The sequence below is a fragment of the Eumetopias jubatus genome, unplaced genomic scaffold (genome assembly GCF_037043125.1).
Source record: "Eumetopias jubatus isolate StellerSeaLion01/CBP00866 unplaced genomic scaffold, mEumJub1_p1.0 scaffold_3, whole genome shotgun sequence".
NCBI classification, from domain to species: domain Eukaryota; kingdom Metazoa; phylum Chordata; class Mammalia; order Carnivora; family Otariidae; genus Eumetopias; species Eumetopias jubatus.
Genome location: NW_028274809.1, coordinates 43,461,708 through 43,483,867, shown reverse-complemented (window position 1 = coordinate 43,483,867; position 22,160 = coordinate 43,461,708). Strand labels below are relative to the sequence as shown.

General features: G+C 41.2%; 1 protein-coding gene across 4 annotated transcripts in view; it reads left to right on the top strand.

The window, feature by feature from the left end:
- The window catches only part of MYO1B (myosin IB), a 145,085-nt gene extending 123,145 nt beyond the window's left edge, over positions 1–21,940 (top strand). The window contains exons 20-30 of one of the 4 annotated variants that reach the window (XM_028123137.2): positions 1,345–1,413; positions 3,178–3,264; positions 3,559–3,645; positions 5,469–5,555; positions 8,755–8,829; positions 10,314–10,448; positions 12,341–12,447; positions 14,747–14,879; positions 15,233–15,385; positions 16,882–17,009; positions 21,817–21,940. In XM_028123137.2, coding sequence (XP_027978938.1) covers positions 1,345–1,413; positions 3,178–3,264; positions 3,559–3,645; positions 5,469–5,555; positions 8,755–8,829; positions 10,314–10,448; positions 12,341–12,447; positions 14,747–14,879; positions 15,233–15,385; positions 16,882–17,009; positions 21,817–21,940 — 1,185 coding nt within the window. The remainder of the gene's footprint in view (positions 1–1,344; positions 1,414–3,177; positions 3,265–3,558; positions 3,646–5,468; positions 5,556–8,754; positions 8,830–10,313; positions 10,449–12,340; positions 12,448–14,746; positions 14,880–15,232; positions 15,386–16,881; positions 17,010–21,816) is intronic. The other 3 variants (XM_088022078.1, XM_088022079.1, XM_088022080.1) reach the window with 3 other exon arrangements.
- Positions 21,941–22,160: the final 220 nt, after the last annotated feature.

The following is a 22,160-nucleotide window of genomic DNA, read 5'->3' as shown; positions in this document are numbered from 1 at the left end:
TCCCTGTATCTCCAGACGAATAAAAGAGCCACTATGTAATGTATCATTAAATCATGATGGTGAGAACTACAACGAATATTGATTTGGAGAATAGAAACAAATAATAGCCTGACTTTCAGAGAAAGTATTAATTTTGCCCTAGTGTTAAATCTGCTTCAGAATTTGAGCTAAATACCTCAACCAGTTAACTACATGTTATCCAAGCCAGTGATTAAACTCAGTATTTTTCATCAACCAGGTAACTCAAACACTTTCTCCATGCCTGTTTTCAGTTGCTGATTATTTTAAAATCCATATTCTGTTCTTTTTAATGGCTCTGTGAGATGAATTTTAAAGTGAGATAGAGTTATTTTCAAGCCATTTAGGAGTTTCAGAAGAGAACAGTGAGGTACCAAATGGATGTCAGAAGTGGTGGTCAGAGATGGTGGGTATAGTTTGTTGTACAGCATGGAATATTCTTCTGTGAGGAATCTGGGGGAGGGGTGGGGTTGCAGCTCCTCATTTGACAGATGAGGAAATGGATACCCAGAGAAGGTAGTGACTTGTTCAAGGTCTTTGTCTCTGGCGTTCTCTTGCTTTGCTGCTCATGTGTTGATAACATCACCGTGTTTCCTCTGAGCTTCCAAAATACGACCTAGAGTGCTGAAAGGCATGTCTGCCCCCCGAGTAAAGGGAGCTGAGCAATCTAGCATTTCCAAAGTGAAAGAGGCACAACATGACTTCAGTACGTTGAAAAGCTGTGAACTTTCATCCCAAATGCACATGTGCCAGGGAATATTCCACATTAAATACAGTAAGAACTCACGTTTCCAGGGGTAGGATTCCAATGGCCTCCGATCTCTAAGGCATCAGCCCTAGAACTAAAAAGGGCCTCCGGGCATTGAGCTTGCTGTGCCAACATTTGGCCTGGGGCCTTCTTCTTGGAGGCTCACTGGGTTTGCTTTAACCTTCCCCCACCTGGAGGCGACCTTGGCTGTATCTGAACCTACTTGGTGCTCACTTGACTCTCCCAAGATGCTGTTTCTGTTTCACATCTCCGACTGGTGTCCACTGCAAGTCCTTGGGTGCAGGAGTGGGGTTGGATTCACATTTATATCCCCACAGTTCTATTAAAGTGATGATCATTGAATTATATTTAGCATCCTTGAAGCATTCTCTGGATTAACTGTAATAATTTTGGATCATTTGATATTTTGATTTCTTTACATATTGGTTCCCAGAAGGAATATGGGAGATCAAGGGTTAATTGCAGTAAGTGAGCAAGTCCTCTTTCTCAATCCTTGCAGTGTGTGTATTACAGATGTGTAAACAGAACCACTAATATCTTTTCCTTTCATCCTACAGCAACAAAAGAGGTATCAGCAGATCAAGAGTTCTGCCTTGGTAATTCAGTCTTATATCCGGGGTTGGAAGGTAAGTTTGAAAGAAGTAAGCCTTATTTATTTGAGGTTTTCAGGTTCTTCACAAAGGATGATATCTTTAAGGTCACCCTGCAGGGGAGAGCTCCCCGTCTCCTGCCTACCCTGTAAACAGTCAGATAGAAAGAATAAATATTATGGGCGACGCTGGGGCCCTTGTGACCATGTCTTGGCTGCGTCCTTCCAGCCGGCTCTCTTTTCAAGAGCTTTGTTCTCTGAGCAGGAAGTCCTTGAAATAATACCGTACATGATTTCAGTACCCTCTTGCCCCTGTTTGCCAGGGAAATGCAGCCCAGAGGGCTGTCTCTCACACTGTTGCCTCTGCACCTGTGTGTCCTGCCGGACCTCAGCACCCCCAGCCCGGCTCCCTTCCGTAACTTCCTGGTGACCGTCTTGTGGGCTGCCCCGTAATGATCAAAACATCCTGAGCTCTGGCCATTCTAGTGGGGATCACAGCGCACCCATCACCGAGTTCCAGGTCCCCCCTACAAGCTTGGTTCAGAGGTCAGCAAACTACAGCCTGTGGACCAAATCAAGCTTATGCCTGTTTTTGTGCAAAGAATGGCTTTTATATTTTTTAAGGTATTGTTTAAAACAACAAAAGAAGAACCATCTCATGACATGTTAAAAATTATATGGGATACAAATTTTGTATAAATATATATACAAATATAAAATATATATAAATATATATACAAATATAATTACAAAGTTCATATAAAGTTTTATTGGTACAAAACCTTGCTTATTTATTTACATCTTGCGAGTGGCTGCTTTAGCGCTGTCACATCAGAACTGAGTAGTTGTGATAGAGAACGTGAAACCTGTAAAGCCAGAAATACTTCCCGTCTGGCCTTCTAAGGAAGGTTATTGACCCCTGCTCCAGGTCGAAGATACTTCAGGGCCTATCCTTACCACTTTCCTATTGGGAGATTTTGTGGGGTGAGCTGGGTCCGGAGGGGCTACTCCAAGGTAGTTCCCAGGCCCAGAGCCCTTTCAGAGGGTAGAGCCCTGGGCCAGGAGTCCAGCAGCATCGACTGACCTTTGTCTAGGCCCATGGGACACTTTGGTAGTTGTCCCACAGCAAATGCCAAAATATAAATCCAAGCACATAGAGGAAGTGAAATTACCGCCTGCCAGTTCTTCTTTGACCTCATTACTGGGTCATGGGGCCGTGACTCCAGTCTAGAGACTTCAGACATTCAGAGTCTACCTCCAAACCATGCGCTGCCCCGGCCCCCACAAAGTCAGTTCCTGGTGGCTACTGGGAAGAAGCCGCTGGTTTTGGATGCTGGTGAGATTATTTTAGCAAGTTTTTAAACATCTCTTCTGAATAAAAAGTACAGCTCCAGTTACGTTCTATACAACAATAATGAAAGTGATTAATGGAATTTTGGAGGATCGTTGGAGATCCTCTGACCACGTTCTGAGAGCAGTTCCTTCCATCCGACGTGTGCCAGCTTCTATTGCTTGCGCTCAGATTTTCCTCCTGTCACACGTGAGGGCACAGGAGGCCGCTGTCTCAGTCTGAGTGGGGGCTACGCTGTCATGCTCGACGACGGCCTCATTTACCACCTTCTCCTGGTCCGTTGAGGCCTACTAAGCAAGTTCTCCTTTTTTTTTCTCTTTAAGCTGTAGATTTTTCACTTGAGAACGGATATGATGACTGTCTCTTCAAGTATTTTTTTTTTTTCAAATCACTATGGAATTTCATTTTTTTGGTTAACTCTGTATCTTCCTGGGTGATTCTTCCCCTCAGGCCCGGAAGATCCTGCGGGAACTGAAGCACCAAAAGCGATGTGAGGAAGCAGCCACCACCATTGCGGCGTATTGGCGTGGGACCCAGGTAGGCCAGAGACTGCCCCCCCCCCCCCGCCCCCGGGAAGGCAGTGGGTCGGGAGTAACGTGCGGGGCCACGGACCCCCTCCTTCGGGGGCCGGAAACGTTTCCCTGGCTTAAGCTACTGAGCACGCCTTTACCTGTCTGTCTCTCCGACATTGTGGTGTGGGGTGGCGGCACACGCTTTTGCGTTCACTGTGTGATGGTGACTGGTGTCTCTCTTCCTCTTTCCCCTTTGGGAACCAGCAGTAACCTTTCTTGCCTTAAACTTTTCTGTAACTCCTTTTCAAATGCATCACAGGCGCGAAGGGAACTGAGCCGGCTGAAGGAGGAGGCTAGGAATAAACATGCTATTGCAGTTATTTGGGCTTACTGGCTTGGATCTAAGGTACTTGATTCACACAACCCATCCCTCGGTCCCAGAATCCGCCATAATCAGTTCGGATCTTTAGTCTGTCAGGGGCTGAATGACTCCAGCTAACAGTGGCTCGCCCTGGTGCATGTCCTGGCAGCCGGACTTAATAAACCTGGATGTGGTAGTGTCAGTAGTGCCCATTAGGATCCCTAAGCATGTGTAGGCCAAAAAGACTAATTGCTTATTAATGAGGCCCTAGTATAGTTGCTCTTTAAAAAAAAAAAAAAAAAACTCTCAAGTAACGTGCATGTTTAGTTTAGGTTTTTTTCCCCTCCCCCTTCCCTCCCTCCAACCCCTCAACATACACTGACAGTTTTCCTGAGGTATTTTTGTTTCGTGGCGGGGGGCGGGCGGGCGGGGATGTTGGGAATGTTAAGGTTTGGGCTTCGGTTGGTCTTCTGCAACATGATGATGATAGGACCACCTTTAACGCATGCCTTAAAGCATATTAGTCCATGAGTGGAATGTGTTGTAGGCTCCTCATGGCAGCCATTGATTATTATAAGCAAAATGTTGTATGTGGAAAGAATGATCATTTGTGATTTAACAGAAAGCTGTGTTCATACAAAGCTAGCTATAATTGCCACTGAAGAATCCCAAGAATTTCAGCATCAGCTGTTTGTGTTCAGAAACAAAGGCCTCCTGAAATACTCTCACTAATCCCCAGGCAGAGTCGTGGGCTCTGTGAACATTTCACATACCCCAAGGGACGAGACTTTTAGATGTTTTTGTTACTTAGAAAATCAAAGGTCATCTCTGCTAAAAATGTGTATTCCGGTTAGAAACATAAATATCAATAGAGTCCTATGTTTTTAAATTTACCTTGTCAACATTAGAAGCCCATCTTGTGAGAAAAATGAGAAAAATCAACGTTTGCCTGTATGAAGATCCTAATTTGCCAAAAGCGCTCACCAGCATTGTTCGTTTGTGTTTTTGCTTGAAAAATCTGTGCAGAACAGACTAGTTCCTTTAGTAACTGGAGGGAAATGTCCTAGGAGAGGCAGAGAGATGCTTTGACAATTATCTCCGGGTTTTCCCCACTGAATGAGCTCATTTCCCAGTCAGTACTACCGTGTAATGAAAAGTCACTGCCTGTTTCATCTTTTCACAGTAACATGCCTCAGTTTGACTCTTCCCTAAGATTGATTTTTAAACCTAGAAGTCTTTTCACTTTTTATCATCAGTGTATTTCACTGTTGGGGGCCTTGAGCTCACACTGAATTTCTATACGGGCTACTTCTGATTTTCTAATGGGAAAGGATTTTGAGTTCCGTTTTTTTTTGTTTGAACTTAAGAGAAACAGCCCATATTCCTTCTATTTTCAAACACTTGTTTGTAAGAGCTGTCTTTTTATATGTCCGAATGAAAGAACACAGAAATTCATGGCCCCTTTAGCCCCATGTACTGGCAGCAGAGGGAAATCTGTTGAAGGCATCAGCTGCCACTCACATTTCGAAGGCTTGGATAAGGGAGAAAGAGAGGGAAGTGGAAGAGGGAGAGAGACCAGGGAAGGAAGAAAGAAAACGGATGGAAGTGGGGGGGTGCAGAGGCGTGCCAACCTCAGGTACCACACAGATCGCCTTCCCCTGGAACAGAGGGTCAGTGCATTAAAAAGACAAGGGCCTGCCCCGGCCTTATGCTGGTTCTTTGGGTTTAAATGGTTGTGCCCGATTGCTCCATCATTCTGAAATCCTTACTCATCAGTTGGCTCTTCTGTTTGGTGGGGTGTCTTTTTCTGGTCATTTGGGCTGTCTGCATTGGGCTGTCTCTTTTATTTACTATCTAAAACATTCTAGGCTCGAAGGGAATTGAAACGCTTGAAGGAGGAGGCTAGGCGTAAGCATGCAGTTGCTGTCATTTGGGCTTACTGGCTTGGACTGAAGGTACTTCCCCACCCCTTCTTTCTGCCCACGATGAACTCAACGAAGCCTAGCACTTACTAACCCTGAGAAAATGATCGATTATGCTTGCTTATGGTCTGCACAGTCTTTTACGATGTCATCTTGCCTAATTGCGTCCCTTTTTGAGAACAAACCTGTGCACTAATATTTGCTGATTTTATTGTGGTGTATTTCTTTAAACAATCGGTTTAAAGTCATAGCACTGTAGCGTGTTTTATCTAATAAGACACTTTGTTATCCAAGTTCTATTTCATATTATCTTTATGAGGATGAAGTTTGTGTTTTGTTTTTTGTTTTTAATTCATGACACAGAGCTATAGTAGTCAAGCTAAAAGCTGACCCATGGTCTACAGTGGTCAGCGGGGGGGTTATCAGGCTTTTGGTTCCCCTTGTCCAACTCTTCTGCCCCAGTGATGGGTCCTGGAGCAGAGCTTTCTGCAGAAGGACTGCCATTCTCATTGTTCAGCATAGAACCCAAAGGATTTTGCATAAAAGTACAGATTCAGACAAATAAGACTGGCAGTGGATCATTCAGGTTAAAGAAAGAACTTTAGATTCAGATGCCTTTTAATTAAGGGCAGGGTTTATTTCAAAGTGTTTCTTACTCCTTTAGGTAAAATATGACTGAGCCCCCAGAAAACCTTGAGAACAACTTTTAAGCAGTGTAAAGACTGTGTCTTCCTAGTATTCAATAACTCATTGCCATAGGGTGCCATCCAGATTGTCTTTTGGGGATAATTAGGCCCCCTTTTGACTCTATTCCTCTTTTATTATTTTTGCTGTAATAGTATAACAATTCATCTTCTTCTAAATATTTAAATACCATCCAGGAAACCATTGGCTCTGGATCTAAAGAGCACTAGCAGTATCTGTACGTTCTGCTCTTGAATAATCTGCATTTTCCCCTAAAAGTTTAGCCTATAAACTCTTAGTAAATTAACCTTTTTGATTATACTGAATATTCATCAAGCAATTTTTAAAGTAATTAAGAAGTAACTTAAACAGGAACTTAAGATGTTCTACTGAATTCTGAACAAGTTCAATAACTGCTTTTTTTTAAAGGATTTTATTTCCCATTTTATTCACTTGTTCTAATTTGCATTCTGATTTTCATAAAAAGAAGGATTTTTTTCTCTGTGTCATGAGTTCTACCAGCAACATCACATTTATCTTTAGTTTTCTGGGTTTAATTGTGTACGGTTTCAGAAATACCTTCCTATTAGGGGTGTATACTAGCAGCCTATAAATCAAATTCAGTTTGTAGGTGAATTGTAGGTTTTAACTGGAGGAAACTGGGCTTCCTCTAGATGTAACTCTTTTTTTTCCACCAGTTTCCTTATAAAACAAGTATTTTAATATGTTACCATTACTATTGTTATGAAATAAGGTCAGACTTCTTTAGAGTCCAAGAATGTAATCATTTTGTGCTTTTTTTTAAAGAATGATGTTGATAAGAGCAGTAGTTTTGTCCTTTTAAATGATTAAGTTCTTGTGGAATTGAGTACAAAGTTCAGTGGACCCTTTCAGGACTGTCAGAGCCCACGAGGGGAACCCATTCCATATAGGCCAGCACGTTGTCACCCGGCCTTTTCTGTATATAGCTGTGATTCCAGAGAATATTTCAGGAAAAATATTCCTGTGAATATCAAAAAGCATGTTACAGTGAACTCATTTACAGTGACATTCAACTAAACATAGTAGGATTTCCACTGTATTTCTATGGATGTGTTTACATGAAATCTCACTTTACCTTCTCTGCTTTCCTACGCTATTAAAATTCCAGGAGCCAATTAATAATTTTCATTTTTCTTCTCCTTGTCCCTTCCAACTTCATTAGTTTGAGATTTGAAATGGTTCTGAATCTAGCAGCTCCTTGGCTAAGAGAAAAAACGATAAGCAGTAACCTAGAATAGGAACAAAAGGAAAAACTGCCTATATGATGGATGGGAAACGTTTTAAACCTTAATAATCCACAAGTGTAGAGAATGGGTCTGGTGCTCATCTGCCCCACGGGACCGGGGAGGTCACGTGGATGAGGGAAGTAGCAGAGGGCAGGTGGATTAGGAATGGCGGGGCGCCTCAAGCAGTTTGGAGCATGCCTGTCTCGTAAAGACAGCAACAGCTCCTGTGGCCCACGTAGGCCTCGTTATGTAGGAATGGGGCTCACTGTTGCTGGATCTTAGAAAATTTCAAGAGAAACATGCAGTCTGAATTCCTATGTGAAGTTCTTAATTTAAAAATAGGCAAATAAAACATTTTTCTACAAACTGAATTTGGTTAGTAGGTGGCTAGCTTAGAAGCTCTAATGTAGAAATATTTTGAACATGTGCAATTAAACCCAGAAAACTAAAGACAAAAGACAAAGGTACATAATGTCTGAATTATTCAAATAGGCTGATGTTTTGCTGAAATCTAATGTTCTCATTTACGGCTGGATGATAATAATTTTAAATATTTTCCCCTAGTTTCAAGATTCAACTGTACCATTCATTCATTCAAACAGTAAACACCTCACCTTACTTTATTTGTTAGACAGTATGCAAAGGAAATGTGACAGTGTAGCAAGGACCAAATAGGGAAGCTAAAACTGTAATATGATGTCCTAAGTGCTGTGATAGTACTTAGTAGAAATTTTGGCAGAAGCCGAGATTAGAGAAATATTAATGCAATGAAATGGAAGATAATGGTAGTTCACAAGCTGCTTTTTAAATTCTTATTTTTAGGCACATTTAGTCCTCAGTGTGCAGTACCGAAGTCCTGTCTTCGGATGCAAGGCTTTTGGAAACCGCAAGAGTTCTTCACGCATTTTTTTTTACCTTTTAAGAACAATCTGCAGTGAAAATTACCTTAGATAATTTTTTTTCTGAAATGTATTTTGATTTGCGATGAGTTTGCACCTATGTCTGTAGGGTGTTTCTTGTCAAATCATCAGGCTCTTTAAAAACTAAGAGGATTTAAAACATCAAGACACTCTGGTATTGTCACTTTGCATCTCTTAATTTCTTTTTCTCTGATTTAAAATCCATTGTCTTAATGTGCTTCAATTATTTGACTGTATCTAGAAAATCACTTAGAGATTTTACTCCTTCCACCTGTTTTCATTTTTAGTAGAGATGCATCATCGGTACAGGCATCTGCCAGCCACGCATTAATGTCTACATTCTGCTGCTTCTTTTTAAAGGTACGTAGGGAGTACAGGAAATTCTTCAGAGCCAATGCTGGAAAGAAGATTTATGAATTTACGCTTCAGAGAATTGTAAGTTTACACTTTCTATATAGCTGATTAGCGTTATTGGATTAATTAGTTAATAGGATCACCTCAAGAATAAGTGACTTGTTTGGTAACAGTTAAATCCTAGCTGTGACACTGAGGGATTCTGTCTTCTTTATCATTTCCCCCCAAATTCAGGTAGAATTGTGTCAGGAAGTTATCAGTGGCCCACATATGATTAATAAAATAATTAATAAATTGTTCTTCTGTGGCTCCTGGGCGGCTCAGTCGGTTAAGCATCTGACTTTGGCTCAGGTCATGGTCTCAGGGTTGTGGGATCGAGGCCCCGCGTTGGGCTTCCTGCTCAGCAGGGAGTCTGCTTGTTTCTCTCCCTCCCCCTGTGCCATTTTATTTTAATGTTCTTCTTTGACAGAGAGGACATAGTCTGGGGAAGGTGAACCCAAGCAAGCCAGGTGTCTTAGTTCAGGCTACTATAATGAAAATACCACAGACTGTGTGTCTTAAACAGTAAACACTTATTTCTCACAGTTCTGGAGACTGGGCAGCCCAAGGTCAGAAAGACAATATGTTCTGGTTCTAGTGAGGGCCTTTTCCTGGTTTCCTCATAGGAGAAGACAAAGAGAAGCAAGCACTTTCCTGGGTCTTCTTAAAAAGGGCACTAATCCTGGGAGCCCTATCCCTTGTGACCTTATAACCGAATTTCCTCCCCAAGGCCCCGTTTCCTCATACTGTCCCATTGGGGGGGCGAGGATTTCAACATAGGGATTTGAGGGGAGTGCCAAAGTCTTGTCACCCCTGCCCTGCGGCAAACAAGGCAGTGGGTGGAGGGGCGAGGGAGAGCCAGGCTGTGCCACTCAACCAGGGTGGAGTCCAACATTCCCCTCTGTCTTCCAGACAAGTACATGTAATGGTGGGGAGTGCAAACTCTGGAGCCAGCTTGCTTTGCCACGTGCAGATTTGTGACGTGAGCAGATTGCTTCTGTGAGCCTCATTTTGTCTTCTGTAAAATGGAGTGATCATAGAAAGCTCTTTACAGTGCTCGCCCATCTCAAGTAGTCTAGAGTGGTGCTGCCCAATAGAACTTTCTGCGTGATGAAAATGTTCTATATCCTCGTGCTACCATAGAGGATACTCTAGCCATGTGTGGCTAACTTGAAATGTAACTAATATGACTGATGAACTGGATTTTTAATTTTTTTAATTACTTAAGATTTAAATATCAACAGCCACATGTGGCTAGTGGCTTCCTCTTAAACGATGCAGCCTTCTAGTGTTAGCTGGGGTAAGTATTCATGTTAATATTAAAGTTAGTGTTAGCATTCTTCTTTTCCCCTAACCGTTTAGTGGAGCTTTGATTTTCCCCACCAAGACAGAGAGAAAAAAAGAGATTTTCCAGAGGAATGACAACATTTTATCAACTAAAACTTGCTAAATTCCACTGAAGACTGGTCTGTTTGATCCTGGCATATTTTACTCATCTGGCATTTTTTTTGTCAAACCCAACATAGGTGCAAAAATACTTCTTGGAAATGAAAAATAAGATGCCTTCCTTATCTCCAGTAGACAAGAACTGGCCACCAAGACCTTACCTATTCTTGGATTCTACTCACAAGGAGCTAAAAAGGATTTTCCACCTGTGGAGGGTAAAAAATGCCTTGTTAGGTTTTTTTGTTTTTTGTTTTTTTTTTTTCAGAGACTCCTTACCATGTATTTTGAGTGTTTGAGAAGTGTTAGGTAAAAGCACACTTTAACCACATTCTTCCTGTAGCCTCGAGGAGCTGCACCTGAGGACTATGGTGTTTTTGAACCGTGCCCTGTACTTGGCTTTCTGTGAGAATTCCCAGAGCAGCCAGGGGCTCCCCTGGCTGTCTCCTCTCACCCTTGGCTGGAACGGAGAGTGTGTGGTTTCATTCCACATTCCAGATGCTTTAAAGGAGTTCAGGTTTTTGTTTTGTTTTGCTTTGTTTCTTTTTTTCATCTTTATCTGAAGGAATACTGCCAGAGATAGAATAATACAGTTTGAACATCTTCACCTGAAGTAGTGAAATCCTGCAGATCCTAAGAGTTTGCTTTCTGAGACCTATTGGATACCTACGTGAGAAGGTGCCCACCTTTTGATGGACTGGAAGAGAAGGCTTTAGAGTGCCTCACAAGACATTCAAGAGATTCAAGTTTCCCTCTACCTGAATTAAAGGGAAGCTGGAAATCTATTTGATAATGGCTTATAATTTAGCTTCCTTAATTTTATGAAAACATCATGTTTTGTTTAGGTGTTGCCCAGCGTGAGTACACGGGATACTTGTATAGATGTTGACTTTATTTTAATAATTCGGTCAGTTGATGTATTGAATGCTAAATATGTACAAGTATCATTGATCGAAGGGCTTCTAGTTAGTAAGTGAATGATTGATGGACATGTCTCCCAGGAAGCTCTTTCCTACTGGGCACTTTAGGCTTGTCCCTTACCAGAGTCACATATGCAGAGTGACATTATCACTGATTAGTGTCATATTGGTACCTGCTCAACATGTGGAACTAGACTCTCACTTCCGTCCCCTCGCTTAGTGAGTCACTTTGGTGAGATGCATCATGTCTCCGTGCCCATCTCTCCCCTTTGGAGTCTGACGGTGGAACTGTTTTCAGGAATAACGATGGGGAGCCTCTCATGCCTCTGCTTCCCGCTGGCTCCTGGCCCCTGAATCTTGCCCGTACCTCCCTCACGTTGGGGGTAAAGAGTGAGAGGGATGTGTTTAGTCCTGAAAGGGTGGCCAGCAATGCTGCCGTGCCTTTATATGATTATGTCGGTGGCTCTCAGCTACGTTTGTACCTGAATTTCTTTGAGTTCATCTAAAAACCTGGCCCTGCCCCTCCAGCCATCCCCTATCTCCCTCCAGTGCCATCTCAGAATCCAGGTGGAGGGGAGACTTCTCAGGTCCCATGTCCACACTTTAAGATGGTAATGGGGGATTCGGAGGACTTTTCCAACCAATGGTTGTAGCATATTTGTGAGTCATGAAATCAGTTTTTAGTAGATTACTGACCAGGGTTGTAAAATGAAATACAGTAGAATAGAAAATAATGGGGTACAGGATGTGTTGAAAGTATTGTCTTGTGAAGCTTTTGTGTCCATTGTCTGTGTGTGTGTAAATGTGTGCAGTGAGTTGTGATGTCCAGTGTTGTTCTTATTGTGGGTCTTTGTGAAAGAGTGTGACAGACTAAGGATTAAAGGATTGGGGGGGAGCTGACGTCATAATGGGAGGATCAGTACTCCCAGCAGGGCCCATGCAGCAAGGCCCTGTGTGTTTTGAGGAAGCATCCCAAGTTCCACAATACAAACAATAGTTTTTATGACATTTTCTAAGACTGACCTTTTAAAACCCAGGAAGGAAAAATGCTCTTGGTTTTTTAAATGGGTATTTGTACACATTAGTTTTACTCTTGATGCTGTTAAATGGGCTTAGCATATTTAAGAATGAATAAAGATTTATTTATGTAAGTGATTATCTTTTTTTCCCCCCCTTTTCATTTCTCACAGTGTAAAAAATACAGGGACCAATTCACAGACCAGCAGAAACTTATTTATGAAGAAAAACTAGAAGCCAGTGAACTCTTCAAAGACAAGAAGGCTTTATACCCATCTAGGTATTATGGCTTTGCTTTACCCGTAAAAGTCAGCATTTTAAAAGTTTTTCAAATATATTTGTAGGTCTAGCGGAGCTTGATTTTAGTAATCCACAAGAGGTTTTTAATTTTATGAATTATTTTATGATCAGCTGGATAGGAATACACATAAACACATTTGGGCAGTGACTTTCATAGCATACTTTAATGAAATGAGATTACATTTGTTGGTTTTACTTCATTAGCATTAGCCTGAACACTTCACTAAATAATTAGAAGGTGTCCTTTAAAATACAAATTATATAGGCTATTAAGATAAATTTACATTGTAAATTTCTGTTAGTTTTCCATTGTTTTCGGAGACCTCCTGGATCAATTTCTGTGGGCAATCTACTGTCATCCCATTCCAGTCTTACTCCAACGAACTGGGTCAGACTCATTTGCATGGTAATGAAGTGACCCATTACCATCGGAGTATTGCCTCAGTCCTGGTCTGTGATAGCCTTCACTTGGCTGAGTCCTTGGGCACGATGTTAGTGGCCTGTGCAGTCAGATCCGTTCCTTTATGGTAGACATCAAGTGCTCAATAAAAGAAGGAACACCAGTTAAGTTTGCCAAGTGAAATCATTGGTAAAGACCCCTTACCTGAATATCCTTACATCTCCCCAGTTCATCATTTCTCCCCCAGAGTTCCTATCCCTTTTACATCCGATGTTTCTAAAAAAAAAGTTAGATTGGACAATTTCAAGCCAAATCTCTAACAACTTTTAGCTTCTCCCAAAGGATGGCCTAGAAATGAAAAAGCATTATATGCTAAGTATATTCACATGTATTACATATGCTGTGTTTATATTCTCAGTGTCTTTACACACAATTGAAAGCTCTTCCTTTGAAAAGTTGAAGTAAACATTGTTGCCAGGCTCATGTGGTTTAAATATTTTAAATGACCCAACTTGCTGGGTCAGCTGATTTGGCAGTTTGTGATGGTCTGTACTCCCTTTGAGTCGAACATAGCATTTAAATCCAAAGTTGTCCAAAGTGCCTGCTATATAAAGCACATTCAAACATGAAAATGGCCTATATACTCTTTCCAGCAACTAACTCATTTAACTTTTTCTTTATAGATTTTTAAATTGTAGAGTAATTGTCTTAATTAACATTCCCTGTGGATGACTCTCCAGAAACAAAAGAGAAAAATATATTTGTGAAGAAACAAATTCAAAGGCTCTTAGCACTTTTTATTATTAAAAACATGTTTGAATGTGAACAACAGGAAACAAATACTAACATTAAGCCAAGTCCTTTTGGGGTAGTTCTATCCATTTTCAGGGATGGTGGCATGCTCAGCCAGCAGTAGTCGGAGGGGAGGAATAATTTACCCTCACACTGTGGTGGGTGTCAGCCTTTTATATGCTGGGAGCCATGAAACACTGACCACCTACGTGGAGTTTTATTCCCTGATCCTCCACCCACAACACAAGCATTTAAAGTTGTATTTGCAAATTGTCAGAACTTTATAGCTCAAAATGAAGCCACGGTTGTTTTTTTGGGTGGTTTTTGTGTGTGTATGTGTGTGGGTTTTTTTTTTTTTTTTTTGGTGTCTTGGAAGAGGCTTCCCTGAAAGTGTCACCCCACAAGCCTTTAGGGAAATGGGCATCTTAGTACATGATTGTGCTGCTCGCAAGATGGAGATTGTCTGAAAGAAAACCTCTCTGGTTCTGAATGTTTACCTTGTCCATTTGGGGGCATATCCTCGGAGGAAAGGCCTGATCTAGAGCCAGAGTTACATGGTAGTTTAAGTGCTCTGTAGGTCTCTTCTAAAGTGCTCACTCTGGATCTATGCTTCCCTGGACGGCCTCTTGGTTTTCTTATTCTCTGTAAGAAAATGAAGTTTCCCTTTGAAGCAGGTGTTGGTAATGATCTGTGCCCTTTTTTCCATTGCCACATATTGTTGAAAGGCACTAAAAGTCCTTTGTGGGCAGCTGTTAACTTTCTATTACCAGATTAGAAAGAATTGCCTTTCCCTTCACATGAGACCATGCACGTGGGTCCTGACTTTCTTGTGACTGGTTTCTAGCTTGATTGTTCCATATGATAAGATTTTTATCGAAGTCCTACCTACAAAATGCCATGATCCCATCAAAAGTATATTTAAAGTAGGTTCCAGGTTTCATTTCCAACTTGTATTTAGGACACGAATACAATGGATAAAATTAACTTTGATGAAGTTATGCACTTCAGAATCAGCTGACGTGTTACCTTTCTCCAGTAATGCCTCCATCGGGTACTGTTTCTAATGTGTGGGAATTTTTTCCTGTAGCGTTGGGCAGCCATTCCAAGGAGCTTACCTGGAAATCAACAAGAATCCCAAGTATAAGAAACTCAAGGATGCCATTGAAGAAAAGATTATCATTGCTGAAGTTGTGAACAAAATTAACCGTGCCAATGGGAAGGTAAAAATGCTAACCCTGAAGACCTGTAAGAAGTGTTTATCAGTTGGGACAGTCATCTTTCGTTTTCTGATTATTCTGATTTGCCTTTCATATTCTCAGTTCCTATAAAGGGAGCTGTTTCCCCTTACCTTTAAGTTTAGGTGGAATTTTGCTTGTTCTCTGAAACTTATATGACAAGATCTATTGTCTGTGTTTTTAGTGTGTTCTCAGCTTACCTAGGTTTGTGTGCTGAAAGATACGGAATCAAATGGGCATTTCTGCAAATAACGAATGCTTTAAACTCATGGACCCACTTGGGGTATTTTTGATCATTGGTTTTACATCTTTATTTGTTTTGTTTTGCTTTGTTTTAGAGCACATCTCGGATTTTCCTCTTAACAAATAATAATCTCCTTCTTGCTGATCAAAAGTCAGGGCAGATCAAGTCAGAGGTTCCCTTGGTGGATGTGACCAAAGTATCGATGAGCTCACAAAACGATGGCTTCTTTGCCGTCCACCTCAAAGAGGTAAAGGTTCAACTATTGATTTGACCTAAAGATTTCTGCATTTGCCCAGTCTCTGAGCCACTGAATTAAAATTTTCCACATCTGAAAAGTGTTATTAATTGAAGTTTATACATTATAACCTTAATTTGCAGATTTTGGCTATATTCACTCTCACATAAAATCTCAGGCTTGGTTTTTCAGTAATTGAAATTGATTGACTGAAATTGCATTGATTAATCACATTTATTAACTTGTTCATTGAGTTCTGATTTCACTGAGCAGCTTTGGTTTGCACTCACTGTGATGTGCATTATTTTGAGAAAAACCATGGAAATATCAGGATATTTTATGCTTCCTCCTGTTGTTTATTCTATATACCAACTTAGTAAATGTCCCTTTGTTCATCTTTAATTTATGAGTTTTTTATTAAAGAAGGCAACCACGGTAAAACAACTGCCTAATAATTTTGACCTAAAGATTTTTTAATGTTTTGTGCTTTTTTAGTTTAACCTAGGACCTCCTGATTTGAATGGTGTAGCTAAGAATGCAGGCTCTGGAGTTGGTCTCACTAACTTTACAGTGACTTTGGCCAAGTCATTTAACTTCCATGTGCCTACCTACTTTTTCTCCTCTTTAAAATGGAGAGAATACTAGTACTACTTCATAATGTTACAAGGATTAAATGAGACAATAGGTATAGTGCCTACCATATAATAAATAGTCCCTGAATAAGTTGATGTCAGCAAATATGAATCATATTTAGGGACATGCATCTAGTTGGTGCCCCACCTGTCTTGCTGCTTCTACGCTTAGGAAAATCCCCTATGCTCAATTCAGCCTGTTTTCCCTCCTTTGGGTCTTAACTTAAAAGGAGCATATCCAGTCCTAAGACAGTGATTCTGAACTTTGATTACACTTTATAATGCTGATGCCCAGGCCGTACCCACCCCCCCCCCCCAATCCCACCAAATCAGAGTTTCTTGGAATGGGGCACAAAACCATCCTACTGTTTGCAAGCTCCCTGTGTAGCTTAGGTGAAGAGTCACTGCCCTCGGATATTTGTTGGGAATGTTGTTGTTGTTCTTTTTCTTTTTTTTAACCAAATCACTGAGGAATTTTTTTAAATAGCTCTTCCAGAATGAGTGATAGGTTAGGTCAGTGCTTCTCAAGCCTGAATGTGCAAACAAATCACTCAGGGATCCTGTTTGGTTCCTATGCAGCGGGCCTATGACAGGGCCTGAGGCTCTGCTTTCTAACAAGCTCCCCAGTGAAGCTGATGGTTCCTCTGGCCCATCTACCAACTTTTGGGTAGCACAAGGTTCGGTAACCTTACTAAGAGTGCTCAGAGCAAGTTGGAAGGAATGCCGCTTTTGTTGTTATCGTTTTATTTGGAAGAGTGGACTCCAGTAGTTGATGTTTTCAAGAGACTGTAAATACATGTTCAGCCAAGCTTGTAAACATTTACCTCCTAAGCTATCCTTAATTATGATAGTCTACCTCTTGCTTTGTCCTTGCAGGGGTCTGAAGCAGCCAGTAAAGGAGACTTTCTCTTCAGCAGTGATCACCTGATTGAAATGGCCACCAAGCTGTATCGGACAACTCTCAGCCAAACCAAACAGAAGCTCAATATCGAAATTTCTGATGAGTATGTTCATAATCATTTGAATGTGCCATTTCACTTTTAGCTTTATTGCTTTAGTCGAGCACTCCAGTCTCCATCTGTTTATATAACCACTACCTTTAAGTAGCAAATGTGTGTCTGGGATTTGTTCTAGATGGTGGATGGGCAGTGAATGGTGCTGGTCAAGTCCTTGGCTTCATGTCCCGGACATCCTGGTGAAAGAGATAAATATGCATAAATAAGAAATAGGAGATATGACTTTGGTTAGTGACAAGTGCCTGTGGAGGGAAATAAAGCAGATAAATATGCATAAATAAGAAATAGGAGATATGACTTTGGTTAGTGACAAGTGCCTGTGGAGGGAAATAAAATAAGGGCCAGAGGGTGCTATATTTTTGATAGGGAGGTCAGGGAGCCTTGTTTGATGCCGTGACATTTGCGTCAAGACGAATCAAGGGAGCAAGCCAGGCAACAACCTGGGAGGTGCCTTCCAGGGCAGAGGACAACAGGTGTAAAGGCCCTGAGACAGCAGTGAAAGTGGCAGAGTGAAATGGTAGGAAAAGACTCGGGAGAGACAGGCAGAGAACCGGCCATGTAGAGCTGGAGGAGTTTAGCTAAGGAGTTGAGATTTTACTGTGGATGATGGAATGCCATTACAGGATGTAAGCAAGGGGACGGCATGATCCGATTTGTGATTTTCAAAGATCGCTCTGGCTGCAGCGTGGAAAATAGCTCTAGGGAGGCAAGAGTGGAAGCAGAAAAAAGTTAGGAGCTTCTCTGAGCTGTCTAGGATGATGTGGCTTAGGCTAGGGTGTGAGTGGGAGGTAGTGAGACGTAGTCAGATTCCAAATGTAATTTGGAGGAAAACAAGAGGACTTATTAACAGATTAGATGCTAGGTTTGGGCCCTGAGCCCAAATGGTGGTACCATTTACTGCAATAGATGACACTGAAGAAAGAGGGGTTTGGGGGTGGCCAGGGGGCGTGAAGTCAAGAGTGCTGTTGTGGATGTCTTATATTTGTGATGCCTTTTTTTCACATATAGATAAGTAGAGTTATAGAATAAGCTTCCCATGTTGACTAGCGTGCTAAGACTGCTATATATAAACGTGAAATTTTGCTTTTTTACTTCACAGTAGGGCTCTAATTATAAAGACTGATCATTTATTTACATGCAGGTTGGAGCATTCCCCCCACTTACTAAATCTATCGATATGAGATCATTTAATGAATTTGAATTACTACGCTGATTGATACTTGGTTACTTTCTTTTCAAAAGATTATTTACTACCTGCATATATACTTCTTTGCGTGTATAGTAAGAATTTACATAACCAGATTGCTCAAGAAATGATTTTATTTTCTCATTAAGCTTTTGCCAGCCTATTCTATTTCACTTCTCTCTAAAAGTCTTTCTAAAATAATTTCATACCCATTCTTATCCCTGCATAAGCCAGACTAACCTTCCTTGATGTTTTGGGCTTTACAAAACCTTAGGTCCATCATCTGTTCTCACTGTACATTAAGAATGATGTTTAAGTTGGTGGGAGATTGACCTTTATGTATCCTCTACATTGGAAATTGCAGTTTGGACTAGATAACTTTTGTCGTTGGATCCTTTCTCTTATTAGGGGAAAAAAATATAATGACTAGTCGTGCTCCAGTCAAATAAGATTTTAACCCGTTAGGGCCCATTAGATCTTTAAACTCCCTTTAGCTGAAATTTGTTAGCGCTTGGGATGCAGGGCTTCAGTTTTGGTGGAACTGATCATTCCCACCAATCCTGGGAAGATTCTGTTTGTTCCAGAGGCAGGAGCTCCTTGGTACATGGATGACACAGCCTCCTGGTTGGCTCACCCCATTAACGAGGCTGTCTTTACAGAGAAAGCCACGTCAACATCCAGGGCACAAAGGATTGCTACTTTTAAAGTATTTCCCAAGCTGGTATTCTAAGAACACTGCCTCTGCTGTGAAGAAAGTATTTGCTGGTGGAAATTTATAATCCTTCTTTACTACAGCTCTTCCCAGATGCACCCTCCTGTCGTACATCATGACTCTCCTGAGGGCCTGGGCGGGATAGCATGAGCTGTGTTCCTCATACATAATCAACCACAGAGCCCCTCCCGTGGTTCTCACGGTTTGTGGGTGAGGCACATGATTGTGGGAGAGTTCGCTCGTGGGTGGCAGAGACCCTGCCTTGTTATGGGGGCAGGGGGGTGGGGTATGATGCTCTGGTTGTGTCAGCTTGCAGTAAACATGCTTGTGTGCCTGCAAGTTGACAGGGTGGCCGTGTGAAGAAAACAAAACATTTGGTAGCATTGTAAACCAATCCATAACACCTTTCTTTCTCCAGTTCCTAATTGTTGGTTGGTTTCATAGAAACAGTAGCTGATGGAGCCCTGCATAGCAATGGTGGGTCCCTGCCCAGGCAGCAAGGGAGCTATGAGGCAGAGCAAGGTCCCAGGGAGCCCGTTGCCTAACCTCGAGAGCTCATAAGCAAGGATTATACACCTCCTTGGAGAACATTTTAAATTTAAACAAAATTTGACAAAGTCATGGGCACTCCTGCCCATGTATTTTTTTCAGCCCTAAGTGGCTTTAATCCATTTCACTGCCGGCTCTACAGATTAGTATTATAAACGGTGTGCAGCTCAGTGACTGAAACCTTCCTCAGCACGTCCTTCTCAGAAGTAGAAGCAATTATTTTAACAAATCCAGTCTCCATAGCCATTCTGGATAAACTGGATGTCGATTTCCAGGAGGAGAGGCAAAGTCCTGTTTACTCCTTAGAGCAGTTTTAACCTCCTTTGTAATTCCCAGTCCTTCAACTCCCAAACCTTTCAGCCCATAAATAGATTGCATTTTAAGGATGACCTTAAATGTGTAATATTTCTAAAAAATTTCTAAAAGTGAAGTCTTGAACGTGTTGAAAAAAACCAAAGTGAATTTGTTCTATTAAACATTTTAAACACATGTGCGTATGTGTACATGCATACACACACACAGATGTATCATTTTAACTTGTACAGTTGTTTTGTGAATATTTTAAATCAAATCATCTAAATTCTTTTCACAGTGAAGTTCTTACGAGTATTGATGCTATGAAAGGATGCATTCAACATTATTGTTTGCTGGAGAATGATTCTCTGAGTACCGTGTCCTTCCTGTGGGCCATGCTTCAGTTTTCTCTTCTATGAAATAGAAATAATATTACTTGCCTCATAGGATTATTTCAAAGTTGCGTTAATATATGTAGCTTACTAGGAACAGCGCCGTGCATGGCAAATACTCTGTGTATCTTCACTATTATTGTTGTTTCTGGAGTGAATTGCGCTCATGAATCGTGAACATGAAGACAGCCAATGCTAAAGTTATGGGGAAAAGAATTCCCTATACTTTTATTATACTAAAAGTGGTCTTTGAAAATTAAAATGTCAAAATATCTGATTTTTTTAAATGTGTGTACTGGCATTAGACTTGAAAGGTGCTTTCTTTCTTTGAGGCGCATAGATATAAGTATTTATATCTATGATGCGATTTTGGAATGATAGCTCTTTCTTTTCAGTGCCTTCAAGTTGAAAAGGAACAGCCCATTTAGAAGCTCGGAAGTACTATCCTGTTAAAGCAACTGATAAATCAGGAGTTTATGTGTCACATTTCAGTCCAGTAGATAATGTTTGCAAAGCACGGGCTCTGTAGACCTCGACACTGAGACTAATGTGCACAGAACAGAGCTGTTTTGATGTTTGCACTTGGGTGGATCCAGTGAGCATGTGGTCTGTCACATGGTTGGTAGAGTGACTCAGCTATATGCCAACAACTCAGAAAACTGTTCCCTGAGAAGCATACTGGATACGTGGTAACATTGTGCTAACTCTTTGGTGGAAAGAAGAGCACTGGCTTTGAGACGGGAGAGCCTGGGTTCTGGACCAGCCATGCCACTCTCCTGCCTCCGCAGATATGCCGTCCTTGCCGGCAAGGACCTCATTGGATAGGTCTGGGTATCCCCCCTCCCCCCAGCACCCAGCCCAGGAGGAAGGCGGTATGTGTGTGGTAGGAAGGTGTGACGGATAATCTTATGGACAAGTACTTGATCCCTGATGGTCTGTGAGAGGAAAGATTTGGACTAGAATATGGTTTCCCACAGTGTACCACACGTACTACTGGTAGGGTCAGAGGTGGCTTTGGGTGTACACTGATAGATTTTGTAAACTTTATAGTTTATATATATATATATAAATTATATATATATTTTAATATCCATTTAATATCCATTTGGTGGGTATCAAAAAACATAAGGAGCAGATCAAACTTGTGATTTTATTATTATTATTATTCCATAGGTCACAGCTATTTTGAAATATATTTATTTATGGTAGAAACAACTATTAGCATAGTATGTGGATATAACAAAAATTGTTTAGGAAATAGGTGAGTAACCAGTGTTTGGAAATCATAGTCTGGAGGATCTTTAGACCCCTTTCCTGAAATTTTTCATTTCATTTTCTGAAATTGGTGATAATTTAATAGGACCCGACCCCCAGTTTATATTTTTGCTATGCAAAAATGGAGAAAAATGGGAGAATAGCATGTTGAGTTTTCCATTTGGAACATGGAAATACTTCTTCTTAGGCCTTCTCCCCTTGCTGGAATATGGTGAGTTAATGAACTTCGGTTTCCTTGGGGCTAAGTGGTGACTTCAGGAAGTGCTGATGGAAAGTGGGAATGTCTGTCAAGGTCACTATCCATTAAGAAACAAAAGCTCAAGTTAGTGTCATCACCCGCTCTTGTGTGTGTGCTTTTCTCTAATTTGTCCTATTCTCTTCTTCTAGGTTCCTGGTGCAGTTCAGACAGGATAAAGTATGTGTGAAGTTTATTCAGGGCAACCAGAAAAATGGGAGTGTCCCAACGTGCAAACGAAAAAACAACCGTCTCCTGGAAGTCGCTGTTCCTTAACTGGCTCCTCCTCTCTGCTTTCACGGACTTGTTTCCTTGTAACAGTGCAATTTTGTTTTGTTTTGTTTTGTTTGGGGTTCATTGTATGTTTGGGAATTGCCAAAGGCTAATACTGTTAGAGACCCTTGGCAAAATAAAATATTTGACTAATCAATTTTTATTATTGGAATAGTTTTAAACCTTAAATTACACAGTCTGTCCTGGGACAGGATTATAGAAG